This window comes from Anarrhichthys ocellatus, unplaced genomic scaffold (genome assembly GCF_004355925.1).
Source record: "Anarrhichthys ocellatus isolate YVR2014 unplaced genomic scaffold, GSC_Weel_1.0 scaffold89, whole genome shotgun sequence".
NCBI classification, from domain to species: Eukaryota; Metazoa; Chordata; class Actinopteri; order Perciformes; family Anarhichadidae; genus Anarrhichthys; species Anarrhichthys ocellatus.
In genome coordinates this window covers 118,670-132,500 of record NW_022280119.1, presented here as the reverse complement: position 1 = coordinate 132,500, position 13,831 = coordinate 118,670, and the positions used below count along the sequence as shown (strand labels likewise).

Sequence of the window (13,831 nt, the reverse complement as noted above, 5' to 3'; positions counted from 1 at the left end):
TAAGCCTTGATAGCTCGCCATGTGACCTTGCAGATTATACAGAGTAGGGCAAAGTAACTTGAAATATATTGTTCCATATTTAAATATTTAAAGTCACCATATGGACAGCACCGTTTTTGTACAAATAAAGACAATTGTTCATGTTCAACACCATAACAAACAACAATGATACATGATTGATTTTTCATAATGTCTTGGTTCAAGGTCAATAACGTTGAATGTGAACGGCAGGAGATGTCCTCCCATATTCAATCCATAGAACCATGTATTAACTAATCGGACACAACCAACAAGTGCAGCACCTGCAATAACATGCAGTTGGTTTGTCAGTGATGTAGGCAGATGAGACACTTATTCATTGTCATTAGTCAACTGAGGCAAAATCACAAAAAAACAAACAATACAAGAATAATCATACACATATTGTAACCACTGCAATTTTAATGCTTACATGTCATTGATACTGCAGTGAATTGAAAGGAACTTTTTTTTAAAAGTGTTTTAAGGAAGTGGCAATTTTGTCTATAATATGTTGCAAACCCTCAGTGTTGTGCAGCTCGAGGGGCCTAAAGGTGCGCAACACTCAAAAATCTGACAAAGGGCAGAAACATCAGCAGCAGCAAAAGAGGAAACATGTCATGGGAGTAAGCAGCCTACTGGAACAAAATAAGAAAAGTGCTGACGTCGATTCTGATTGCGGTGCGTGAAGAAATGTTAAGGATCACCAAATATATTACAGTTCCTCCTGAGGAGAAATGACCAGTTTTTATGGCAATACATTCAATAGTTGTCAGTAATGTGTTGTCATATTTAATGTATGTAATGTTAAAGTCAGATTACAGAAAGGGCATATTGGCTAGAACATTTTTTGTCTTCTGCTACTCATTTTAAAATAATATTATTAATGGAAGTATCCATCCATTTAAAAAAAACACAAACAGAAAAACAACTTTATCTCTTTTTTGCTTCAAAAACATGTGTCACTCAGTGACACTTCACCATTCTCAAAGTCGCAGTTCTCTTCACTGACAGGTTTATGCAGTTGAATCTGGCTTTTTCACATGAAGTCATCTTTGCCATTCAAACCCTCGTCTTCGTCCCAGACCTCAATCTCCAGGATGTCGCTTTGGGCATAGTTGAAGTCAAACCACTGTTTAAATACTGTGGCTTGATTGTTGTCAATGACTGTGCTTGTCCTCATCACTTTGCAGACTGTCATCTACATTGAATTAATGTAGCTACATTTTATTTTAGAACAATAGTGACACACATTAGACAAACCTTTTCACATTTATTACGACTCTAATATCCCCATTATTGTATTTCAAGGTAATTTCCCAACTTTTTGTTGCCAGAGATTGATCATTTCAAATTTTGAAATCAGTTTTTTGACCATGTAAAACATTAAATGTATAATTGCTTTAACCATCATTGCGTACCAACTCACTTGCTTATGTAAAGAGATGCAGATGTCCTGCCTTGATATACAGTATGTGTCTGGAGGAGAGAAGATATCCCCACGATGTAGAAAGGACTTATTCAGAAACACTTTTGCTGTTTTTCCTTTCCATTCACCAGATCCATCAGTGGCTTCAGAGTGGGACAGTACCATCAACAGCAGGGAAACTACAAGAGTCGCACACTTCATCCTCACTCTTCACTTCTTCACCTGTGTGTGTGTGTGTGTGTGTGTATGTGTGACAGAGAGCTAGAGAGCCGTACAAACAGGCAGAGGCTCCTGGAGGAGATGTGTGACAGGCTGGTATCTGCCAGAGAGATGGAGGGGAGGGCGTGTGTGTGTATGACTAGCACAGGTCTGATTTACTTAGCACGTTGTGAACACTTCCTTGAGTGAATTTGCGACGTGATTACTGTAAGAAACTATTAGCCTCCATAAGTAAGTACTGTTTACCTTTGTGCAGGTGTCAGCCTAGAGCAAGTTCACAAGTTCTAAAGTATACAGTAAGAATTCAAAAGCAATACTGGTTTGGTTATTACAAATGTAAATATAAAAGCAAGCCAACAGCCAGCATTGAATTGGCACACTTGAGTTCTAAAACAAACAAGCTTACTTGCACAAACCATTCTGCTACCAACCCAAACTATATGTATGGGTGACCGTGGCTAAGTGGAGAGCAGGTGCCGTCCTGCAATCAGAGGATCGGCGGTTCGATCCCCGGCTCCACTAGCTGCATGTCAATGTGTCCTTGAGCAAGACACTTAACCCCAAATAGCTCCTGTAGCTGTGCCTACGGTGTATAGATAGATACTGAATTGTAAGTCGCTTTGGATAAAAGCGTCTGCTAAATGACTGTAATGTATTGCTTGATAAAAGTCTGTTTAAAGTAGAGCTTTAAAATCTGCTGATTCATTGTTTAATATATCCAGGAATCCACCAAAAACTGTGGGAAAAAGGCTTCCCAAGCAGATCAGGGACAATACTCAGAAAAAAGGTAAGGATAGCCGAATGCAAGAAAATTGAATGTGCTCAATATGTGCACAATGACAGGCACTCAATGGCATGAAGAAGAAGATGAATCAATTAATCAAGAAAGCAATGTGCATATTAATCGACAATAAATATAAGGGTAAGTTGCAACCAAAATTATAACTCTTATTTTGAAAAGACTTTGAATTTAATGCTTATGTTTTTATAAATGCCAGTTCTAAACAACATGTCTACTTATATCTCTTTTGCATGCAAGTCTGAATGTCTCATTGACTCATGATGATGCCAGGGCAGGTGTCCCTCCTCTTCCTCCTCCTCCTCCTCCTCCTCCTCCTCTTCTCCTGCTCTTTGGGAACTCGCAGATGAAAAACATGGTGGCTTCACACTCCACATGACTCCATGCCCCAGTGGGGAGCAGCTCCACACAGCTTGAGTTTGTGGTGGGAGCTACTCTAGAGCTGAGCTCCTCTTCTTGGCTCCACCCTGCAAACCCCTGCAGAGGGCTGGAGTCTGCATACACATAAGTGCTCGTTTCATTCTGGTGACAAAAACAGACGGAGAGAGAGAAATTATTAGAAGGTTCATCTGAAGGTTTCCGGAGCCTTTGGCCCTAAATATTCACCCTCCTTTAGAAAACAGTGGCAAAAGAGGATAAAAGACAAAAATTGGAAACCACCTACTAGTGTGTGTGTGTGTGTGTGTGTGTGTGTGTGTGTGTGTGTCTGCGTGTACATTATGAGCATCTGATGGGGAACACTTACTGTGTCCTTGCTTTGAGCCAGCACTCCTATATAAACTCTTGTCAGTCCTGCCTGACTGACATAGGCTGCCATTAGATGGTTGGTGTTGCTGGTTTTTGGCATGGCTAGGGTGCCTCCTCTCAACTTGCAGTTCATTGAAGCCTCTCTGAACCTCTTAGGCTCCTTCACCAGCAGGTAGTACCTCTCTTCTGTTTCCTTCAGCCCCAAGATGACTGCACAGCACAGGGTTAAAAGTCTTTAGAAGGTAGGTAATTTAATGTATTTACATGATCATCTGCTAAACAGTTTTCTTTGGAGAGAATGTTTATGTTCAAAGAAAAAAAAGAAAAGAACTACACAACAATATGTATTTGGTAAAAAGAAAAAAAATACATTAAATTAAAAAAACAAGAAACAAATAAAATCAGAAGCCAGGCCAGTGTGAGGCGCCACTAAACCTTTTCTATAACAGCCTCATGATTGTCGGGGCATTGACATGGCATTATGAATGAAAACAAGGACGTAGTTTCATCGTATCTAAATTGCAGCTCCAATATGCATCTCAGACCAGTAATCACAAGAAAAGAGAGAAAAGTTGTCAAAGTTCATCTAATTACATGCCAGGGGTAAACACAGGCATGAGAAGAAAAGTACATAATGTAAGTCTTTCAGACATGCCAACAAAAGGCAAATCAGGAGTGGTGCTATACATTACAAATAACAACAACGTAAGGGAACGTAATAGGAAGAAAAGAAAGACTATATTGAGTTGCAAAACATTGTTTTTTCTTAGATGGCCTACAAATTCATAAATTCAATATCAAGTCAATATAGCTTTTCCTTTTTTATCTTTAGAGCTACATGTTATGCTTTTCACACTTTTGAGGATACTGAGGTGGCTCACGTCCACTTAACTTACTGTACAGTGTAGTGTGTGCTAAACCATAGATATTACTCGGCACTCACCATTCTTCACAAACTTGACAGCATTCCTCAGCTTGCCTACATTGACATCCAGCTGTCCAACCACCTTCCTGTATCTGCCACAGTCACATGTTGTGCCTGGTAGTAAACAAAGGCCAGCACACGTTTATTTGAGTGTCTACAGGATTTAATAGTACATAATTAACCTTTCTGTTTTATGACTGTGACAAAACTCTACCACTTTAAATGAGTGTACGGCTTCACAGTGGAACACCGCTGTGCTTTCTTTGTTGTGTGCTTTCATAGCCATTCGAGAGCCTACAATTTCTCAGTCACTTTTTGCAGACAAGTCCTGCTGCATGGCAAAAGCCTCCTCCACCCTAGCCTTGGGTTGTTAGAATTAGGTTCATAGCATAGCATTGAAGGATTATTTGCAACGCTATCCATAAGTTTTGAATGATAAGTACGCTTCTAAGTCTGTGACCATCAGACATTAGGCAATATTTGGTGTCGTCCCTGGTGAAGCTCTGCCAGGTTTGTACTGCAGCCTTCTTCTTCTTGCTTGCTCCAAGGCTGTTGTCGTACACGGCCAAAACAAACAAAGAACATCACCTAATCCTAATATCCTGTGACAGCTGAGCTGTATTTACAGCTGTTCTACATATATTTCTGCAGTAAGAAGAATGTCCAGAGTCATTTACCATTTAATAGGTGGGTATTGTAACATATATAAGATATGAAAAAAGCAATGTCTGCATGCTTTAAACTTACTCACCTAGTTTCCCTTTTAAACCACTGGGTCCCTCCAAACCTGTACCTCCTTTGTTACCTACAGAGCAATAGAAATCACATGTGAGACTATTCCTAACATTCTGTGATGCTGGTAATTCACCTTTTCTTGTTTTTAATCACTAGAATATAAATAAATAACACAGTACTATCACTGACTATCTATTTACTAATAATTGAACATACTGACAGCTTCTTGTGTTATGTGACATTGGTATGCAGTTACAGCAGGTTACCACCAGATGGCTGTATCATACATGAAACATTTAAAATATGGCTGCAAACAGATATAGATTTACTCAGGTCAAATTTTGACCTATTGTGACTGAGATGTAATTGCTCTAAATAGGTCTCAACATGATAAGACAAATACTTTTTTTAAATATAGAAATAAGGGTAAATAGTAGCTTTATGTGTATATAAAATCAAGAACATACTCTCTTATACTTGAGCTTTACTTAGGAAATGAACAAACATCACAATTGGCTGGTTTTATATGTGGACCACAATCTGATCAGGCTGAGCGGCTTTTGTCAACAGTTTTGGTTTCAGACGTATCATCCTGTTTCCAGTAGCTCCATGGGTTATCAAGACAAATGTCATCTCTGGAGCATATAGTTCAATTCACCCCAAACATTTCTGTTTCTGCAGTCTTTAGATAGTTTTTCCCAGCAAAATGTAAGCCCTGTAAACTCACTGATAATAGGATGACACATGCATAGAATTATAGCAGATACAAAGGATACTTTCTCATGTATCATAATAATCTTTACTGTATCTATAGTGCATCTTAAATGAAAAGTGTTCTGTGAGTGAGCATGAAATTCAGTAAAAGAGTAGCTGCATTTCAGTTTGTGATTCTGCTAAAGCGGATATTGCCCTAAAAATATGTTTTTCTGTCTCTAGGTGTTTTATGAGCTACCGGCGCTCAGGACCAAGGGAAATCCAAACCTCTGACCTCACTCCTTTGCCTGAGATGGCTGATGCACTGCCACTTTCTTGTAAGTGTATTAAACATAACGAATACTGAGAAAAGTAAATGCCTGAAGAGGCAGGGGAACATGACTGCTCATAAAAAATAAAAATAAAGCTTGAAATTGTTTCAGCCACCCTGGGCAAAGCAGCCGGATGACCTCATACTGTAGGATTATGTTTTCTTCTATCTTTGGATGTGATCTAAAACATAAAATAGATGTGAAACGTTCCTCCTCGTGTGTATTAGTCTTGGGACTAATACACACAACAAACTCAACGCAACTCAGTTTGCTGATTTGTGTAGAGATGTCTGTTCTACTTATTCTAATGTTTTGAGTCTACGATTATGGAGCTGCAGTCCAGGCTGAGGAGGAGTTCAGGAAACTATATTTCTTCTTTTAGGCAATTATAAAGTCACTAAAATCCTGTAGAAACCTCACAGCTACATTTTTGCCATTTTTGTAGCCTGTTGTTGACAACTGCATGCAGATTGAAAAAGTGTCATGGCACCAGAACAAGGATACATTTATACACGGGATGGTTTTAAAGTCAAATCAATCTTTTTCTCATTTTGTAAATATTTTTTTCCACAGGGCACTGAGGATATAGGAGGATTTCCACTTGATGCACTCTCCTTTGATTTACTGGATACAATCTATTTGACTTAATGTGAATCCATAAGGCCTATGCTTATAGTAGTAGTATAGTATGGAGTTAACTATAAATAAAAAGAAAATGAAGGGGATACAAAGACAGGAACAGTGTTTACATTAAAAGTGCTTATAGAAACTACTTTTTAGTTTTACCTTTGTCTCCAATGGGCCCCATCTTTCCTGTGTGGCCCACCTCTCCTTTAAGCCCCGACTCTCCTGACGCTCCTGAGGAAGAAGAGAAAGACAGAGGATGAGAGGAGGGGAGAGAGGAGGAAGAATATATGGAGATAATTCAGAGAACACGGCAAATAAATCTCATCATTTCAGTTTGAGATTATGACTTTCCAACACAGAGGGATGATTATACAGAAAAGGGTAGTGTACAGTGTACACGATGCAACATTTTCAGAATATGGTAGATATCACTGTGAAATCTCTTCATTGTATCTTATAAAGCCCCCTTATTGTTAGACATACATTATATAATCCATGCTTGTCATATTCTTACAATTATGACAGTTTCTCATGGCTTTCATCAGTTTTCTTTGTTTTTTGATTATTTTGTTGTTTTAAAGCCTAATCAATATAATTGCATGCTTCCAGAAATTGCAAGCCCCGAGGCTTTTTTCCAACAATCTCTGCATAGTTTGGTTTCAAGTGATGCTGCTACTGCTGTTATCATTATGCCAGTAAACCAATTAGAGGGAAAATGCTGATTGATTTTGGGCACAGACGTAAGTTTTTTGTGTTGAGAGGCTGCTTGTGGAGTGAAGATAGTCTGTGAGAAAATGTGCTTTGTTGCAGGTTTAGTCAAAGTGGAAGTCCACCTTTAAATGTAATAAACAGAGTAAATGCATGCATTTATTATTTATTTATGTAATTGTGTTACATTCTGTTTCCTGTAAAAAGTGTGTAATCAACAATGATCTGGTGCACAGAGTACGATTATTACGAACTGTCACTGCACAATCCTATTGAGGCTTTAGTTTGGTGTTGAAAGAGAATATCAGTGTGTGAGAGAGATTGTGCGTGTATGTGTCCGTGTGTGTGTGTGTGTGTGTGTGTGTGTGTGTGTGTGTGGGAAAAGTACAGAGCAGACTGAGGCTTTCTGCCAGCACTTGAATGAGTATTTCCTCAGGAAACTATTCAACTGGAAATTGATGAGGTTTGAAATACTAAGTGACACATGAGAGGGATTCGCTACACACACACACACACAAACACACACACACACACACACACACACACACACACACACACACAGGCACACAAAGCCAGATTTTCACTAGGATTTCCCATTTCCCACTTTCTCGTGTGGATTTTCTACTTGATGATTTGTGAGAAGTGTTGGCAGAAGGTGTGAGGTCTTATGGATTGTGTGAGGTCTGGTAGACTATGTAAAGCTCTGGCCTATGGGAAACGTTTTCACTGTTATCTGTGTGCAATTTTCTGCATAATTAATTCAGTGTGAACGCCTGAGAAGCACCATCTCAAAGCCAATATTTTGACAGTGTGGACATGAGAACTGATTGTGAACCATGATTATAGGTGTTTGTTTTTTGCTATATGCAGAAATTGAATCTATTGGTCTCTTGTTATTCCTTCTGTGTCTATAAAGTTGATAAATGTTGTTTTCGCATGTGACTATGCTTGCCAGTTAAACCGTCTATCTAAACATCCAGATAACAGTGCTCCCTATCACTGCAGTCGCTCTTTATAATGGCCAACCCCTCCAACCGGTCTAACGTCTGGATTCTCCAGCTGCTGGAGGATAAAGGAGGTGAAAGCCATATTTTTCATTTTAATTACAGAGCCTCAAGCTATTTCCAAAACGCTCAACGGACTAAATGTTTTCAAGGCTTAATATAACAAAAATACAAGAGGTTAAAATGCTAAGCAGATCATTCATTACACTTTGTTTGCTCAAAGACAATGAGCAAAAATGAATACTGGTATTTCTGTTTACAGAGGAAATAGAGCTGGGGCTAATGAAATAAATGAAGGCTTAAGCTAGATTTTCCATTTGTTGTACATATGGTTCATTGCTTGCTGTCCCAAAAGTTTCTTCCCAAGAATTAAGATCCTTACATAACACTTAACTTTATTTTTTGTAACGCTGATAAACTTGAGCAGCAGTTTTACAGTAAGTAAAGCACAATTAACAAATGCAGAAATCCAGCACCACACTTTGTCAACGTTATTAAGTTTGGAGCAACAAATAGTTTTTGTTGCCCACCAGAGCATTCAGTCATGTATTCCCTTTTAACATTCCAAAATTAATCAACTGCTTCCTGTAAAACGGCCCTAACTTAAGACGGGGAATACATGCGTCATCTGTTGAGCTGTTGGCATACTGCAGTTACAAAGTCATCACAGGAACCTGCCTTCATCCTACAGCAAGCATACACACAGAAAAACCATAATGATTGGGTTTGCTACACTGTTGAAAAGTTGAAAAGGGTTCACATAGACTTTCTTTCTCTTTACAGTTTTGGAAAAGACTCAAGCAGTCTTGGCATGTGTCTTTCTGTTGTTGTAGAGTGTGTGTGCATGTATGTGTGTGTGTGTGTGTGTGTGTGTGTGTGTGTGTGTGTGTGTGTGTGGACCTCTGTGTGAAGTTATTGAATAAAACAAACATCTGCAGAGAGCAAGAGGGCAGCCAGGAACCAGTGCTTTTATACAGTGTGTGTGTGTGTGTGTGTGCATGTGTAAATACAATCATGTATTGTGTCTTTGTGCGGGTACGTCTGCCTCCTTGTGTCTACAGGCTTGCTTGCCTTGTGTGCATATAGCTCATTTTATGCCTCAGTGTGTGTGTGTGTGTGTGTGTGTGTGCGCAGACATGGAACACTTGGAACACATATGGCAAAGCGGGACGCGATTGCTTTCCTCAGCAGCAATTAATACGTCTGCTTCCTCCACAGACACACAGCAGTGCAGGTCTGTCTGTCTGTCTGTCTGTCTGTCACTCACAGAGCAAAGCTGTTTCTACCGCGCAGCAAAGGAAAGCAAACTGTCTGGAGCAGGAAAAAGCAGAAGCTGCTGCCAGGGCAAAGTCACACAGGCTGTGTGGAAGCTCACAGTACAGAAAGTAAGACGTGATTATTTGTTCAGGTTACAGCAGCAATGCAAATTACATTTTTGAGTTACAGACAGGTGAAGTCAGACTTTATGCTTCTGTGCAAACATACAGTAAGAGAAGTGAGGCCTTATCACCCATTACTTTTATTCCCCTTGCAGTTGTCTTTAGCCCTTGTTACACATGTTGCTAATAAAGACAGAAGCACAGGAAGTAGATTTTATTGTCATATCACTATTTTGCACCATTTTCCACAGAGGACATTTTGACATATCACACTAGGAAAAGCATAGGTAAATAAATATTATTATTAACTGTCATGTTCACTGTCATGCCTTACTGGGACAGTTTTAAATAAAACAAAGCTATCGTTAATCTCATGAGTAAAACCTGTGCTTTTCCTACACTGAAATGCCAAAATGTCTGCTGTGTAAAAGGCCTTTTTGAATAGTTATTGACTTAATTTACAATGAGGTGAGATTATTTCACCACATTTGAATACAAATTATCTTTTCTTTTAGGATTTTTCATTAAAAAAGTGGAAAAATCTGGATAATAGTGCAACAACCATTGTTCTCTGTACCGAACTTTGCAAAGTTGAGTACAACCACAATCATGCCGAGCAACAACAAACAGTCACAGTCTACAACTGTGACTGTTTGTTGTCTACATGTTTTTGGGTTTCATGTTTCTACTACTTTTTATTTTCAAGTTGAGCCTGATTCTTCTGTGACTCACAAAGTCACCCAGCTATTAAAACAGACCTGAAGTCACTGTGAGTATGCTAATATGTCCCTCTTCAAACAGCAATCTGATACCAAACCAAACATTTTTTTATTTGGACTATACGCCTTCAAGTGGAACTCCAACAATTCAACAGCTCAAAGTCTGTTTACAGGTCTTGGGGACTACATATTTTGAAAACAGTTGTATGAAGACATTTGTGGTGATGCAATTTGAGTCAGCATCAGTTGGGGTTGAAGACTAAACGTTCGAAAATTAAAAAAAAAAATGTGTTCGATACCTGGAAGTCCTGGTGGTCCATTCTTTCCCAGTTTTCCCTGATCTCCCTCCTCTCCAATCTCACCTTGGTCTCCTGGATTAAAAGACAGTAGAGAGGATGAAAGTGAGTTGTCCAAGAACAACTACAGCAGAGCACACGGAGTGTTTGTGTATAAGATTCAGTGCACACCCAGTTGTGGCTTTAGGTGCACTGCTACTGTAAGGTTACATTTGAAACAACTTTGGATGTTTAAAAAAGTATTTTGACTCTTCATATTCCCTTATAATCTATGTTCATCCAAGTCACCATCATTCTCAAAAGCACTAACTCATTTGAAGTATTAATGACATCACACAATTGAGCGTGAGAGCTGCTCAAAGAGCTCTTGGCAAGAAATCTTGAGATTCATATTGTCTATGAGAGTAAATATGTAAATATGCCCCAGTCGTGGATGCCAACAGCACTCTATATCTTGTACGTGCTGGGCATTGAAATGAAGGATGGTAACAAACTCCCTCTGTTAGACTGCAGGAGTACTTAGGAAATGTATTATTCTATTCATTGCAATTTCAAGTGTTTCTTCTTGTGGACAGCTGAACTGAAAACATGTCGGGTAAAACTACTAACATGCCTTGCTTGTGTGATTAAGGTATCAAATCACAGAGAGATTTGTGAGTAAAAGAGAATTCAAAGTTTGTCATGTAACCTTTCTCAAATGTTTTGACATTCTTATGTTTCAATAAAAAAAAGAAAAATGACGGTAAATCTATTTAAAAAGTCAAAGTTCCAGTAAATGCAATAAAAGTATGTTTGTTGGAAAAGTGAAAACACCCACTCAAATACGCAGACGTGAGAATACAAACACTCAGACTGACTCTGTGGTCAGCGGTTTATCTGGGATGAGTTTTGTACAAATAATCATTCAGTTCAGTGGCAGCTGTCTAAATACACTGTCACATTGGGACTTTCTTACTAGTACAGAAAACTGTAAAATGTACACTCACTTCCTACTGAGTGTACATGATATTACTTTTGCATATTCACTTCAGTCATGCTACCACTTGACTTTGTAGTTCAGTAACTACTTTTGTCCACAAGAATGAAACAAATACATTTTTTTTTATATTCAAGAACTGTAAAATTCAGATAAAGGTGTCTTTTGCTCAGTTTCTGCATGTCGTCTGCTGGAGTAACACCTTAAGCCATGTTTTTCAGTAGCGTGAATGGAGCTGAAAAAATGGTGCTCTGCTTAAGTGTGTATTTTATTAGGTCTGTCTGTCTGAATCAGCAGGGGAACAAGCTACTGGATGTCGTAAAACGGGGAGGCATTCCCTCCAAAAGTCTATGGGGTAGCAGACTGCTAGCTAATAAACTGCAGGACATTACATGCTTGCTACCTTTATCATCAGCCCTGTAAACCCTGAAGAAAGTGAGGGGTGTTTCCTCAGAATTTTCCATTTGATGCATATACAGATATTAGTCCTCTCCTATCACACAAATGTGTGCAATTAATAAGATCCGACTACGATGTCAGTCAGGTTTAAACACCAACACACACGCACACACACACACAGGCAAACTCGTAGCACATTCTGGGACAAGTCTTACCTTTAGCTCCAGGCAGGAAGGTATTGGTGCAGACTTCTGTAGAGGCAGAGATGCAGTTGAACACGGCTGCAAACACACAGAGCACCAACAGCACCATCATCTCCCAATCATTACGAGCCACTGAAGAAGATCCTGGCTTTCAGATTTGCAGGAGTATCTCATGTGCCAGTATGCACCGATTGACTGTTTTGACTTTAAAACCAGAGGATGCAGCACTAATGAGCAAACGTACTGCAGAGAGGGTAGAAACAGAGACACGCTGTTGTAGAACACACACACACACACACACACACACACACACACACACGCACACACACACTTGTTTATAGAGTCTTATCAGTTACTTGTCATAATGTCAAACAACACTAAACAGAGAATTGCATTCCTGTATGTCTTGCCAAAGTGCCGTTTTTTAAAATATATGCACTATAGTACCCTAAAATATTTCAACAGTGGAGGGAAAAGTAGTGTCAACAGCTTGGTCACATGGGTCACATTTCTTTGCTTTTGGATGTTTACGTAACAGTTATACAACAGTACACCAGTCAGCACTAACACAAAATGGTGATGATTCATACATCTCAGTGTACTACTAACTAGAGACACAGTGATGTCAAGATAGTCGACGAAATGAAGATGGGAAATGTCAGATTTGCAGAGTACATTACAACACATATTTGACTGTCCCAGTCCATTTGCTTTTGCACTGTAATGCATTCTTCCTTGACGCTTGATGAAGAAAAGGAAAAATGTTTTTCCAATAACAATATAATGCAACTCATTGCAGTGAAAATAAGTAAATAGTGTCAATTGACACAAATAGGTTATAAAAGTGCAACTTGCTCTACTTTAGAAATCGCAGTATGGTCAGGATGACAATGAATTGACTGTGACGTGCTGGATATTTTTGATGAATCAACAAAAAAATAACGTAAATATTTAGGCTAAATGGTGTGTGCACAGTATGTAATATTAGACATGCCTAAAGCAACTGGGATGTTTTCTTATCAACAACAAGGGAGTAGCACCTCTGGGCCTGCACATAGTTCCTCTTCTCTCTCGTCTTCTTTTACTCTTCCTCCCACCCTTCAGACCACAAACCATTTAGTGGGAGAGGTTTACGCTCACCATGCACACACACACACAGAAACAAACACACAGATGTATATTACGTAAATGCACGCATGCCCACAAACACATGAGACACCAAAAGTGTCCATGCACAAAAACAAAAATGCACACACACACACACACACACACACACACACACACACACACACAGATTCTTGCATAATTGCATCCTCTGGTTTGTCACTATGTGATGAAAACATACAGGGATTAGAGAGTTTGGAGGCCTCAGAGGGACAGCGAGAAAGGAGGAAGGGCGGGTGGCAGAAAACGAGAAAAGAGACATGATGTGAAAGAATGAGACATGATTAGAGAAGGAGACAGAAAGACAAGAGACAGAGCAAAGAACAAAGAGGGACAGCAAGTAAGGAAGGGAGTGTGGTCAGAGCCACATGTCTTGGCACAAAGAGGGATTTCCTTATTCAAGAGTTATGCTTTCTGGGATGTCTTAAGCTCTCCATCAGTAAGGCAGGTCATTAGGGG

At 39.3% G+C, this 13,831-nt stretch overlaps 1 protein-coding gene across 1 annotated transcript; it reads right to left on the bottom strand.

The window, feature by feature from the left end:
- Positions 1-2,720: 2,720 nt before the first annotated feature.
- colec10 (collectin sub-family member 10 (C-type lectin)) lies at positions 2,721-12,416 on the bottom strand. The gene is made up of 7 exons (XM_031875337.1): positions 12,221-12,416; positions 10,634-10,705; positions 6,684-6,755; positions 4,889-4,942; positions 4,156-4,251; positions 3,211-3,422; positions 2,721-2,987 (listed from the first exon to the last, which is right to left on the bottom strand). Exons 1-7 carry the CDS (start codon positions 12,318-12,320, stop codon positions 2,724-2,726), a joined length of 870 nt encoding a protein of 289 aa, XP_031731197.1. The 5' UTR covers positions 12,321-12,416; the 3' UTR covers positions 2,721-2,723.
- Between the last annotated feature and the right edge of the window lie 1,415 nt (positions 12,417-13,831).

Coding starts and splice junctions, on each gene's coding strand:
- colec10 (XM_031875337.1), bottom strand. CDS start 12,320: ATGATGGTGCTGTTGGTGCTCTGTGTGTTTGCAGCCGTGTTCAACTGC. Junction 4,943..6,683: donor GGGGCCCATTGGAGACAAAG/GTAAAACTAAAA, acceptor ATTGCTCTGTAG/GTAACAAAGGAGGTACAGGT. Junction 3,423..4,155: donor TGTCAAGTTTGTGAAGAATG/GTGAGTGCCGAG, acceptor TGTGCTGTGCAG/TCATCTTGGGGCTGAAGGAA.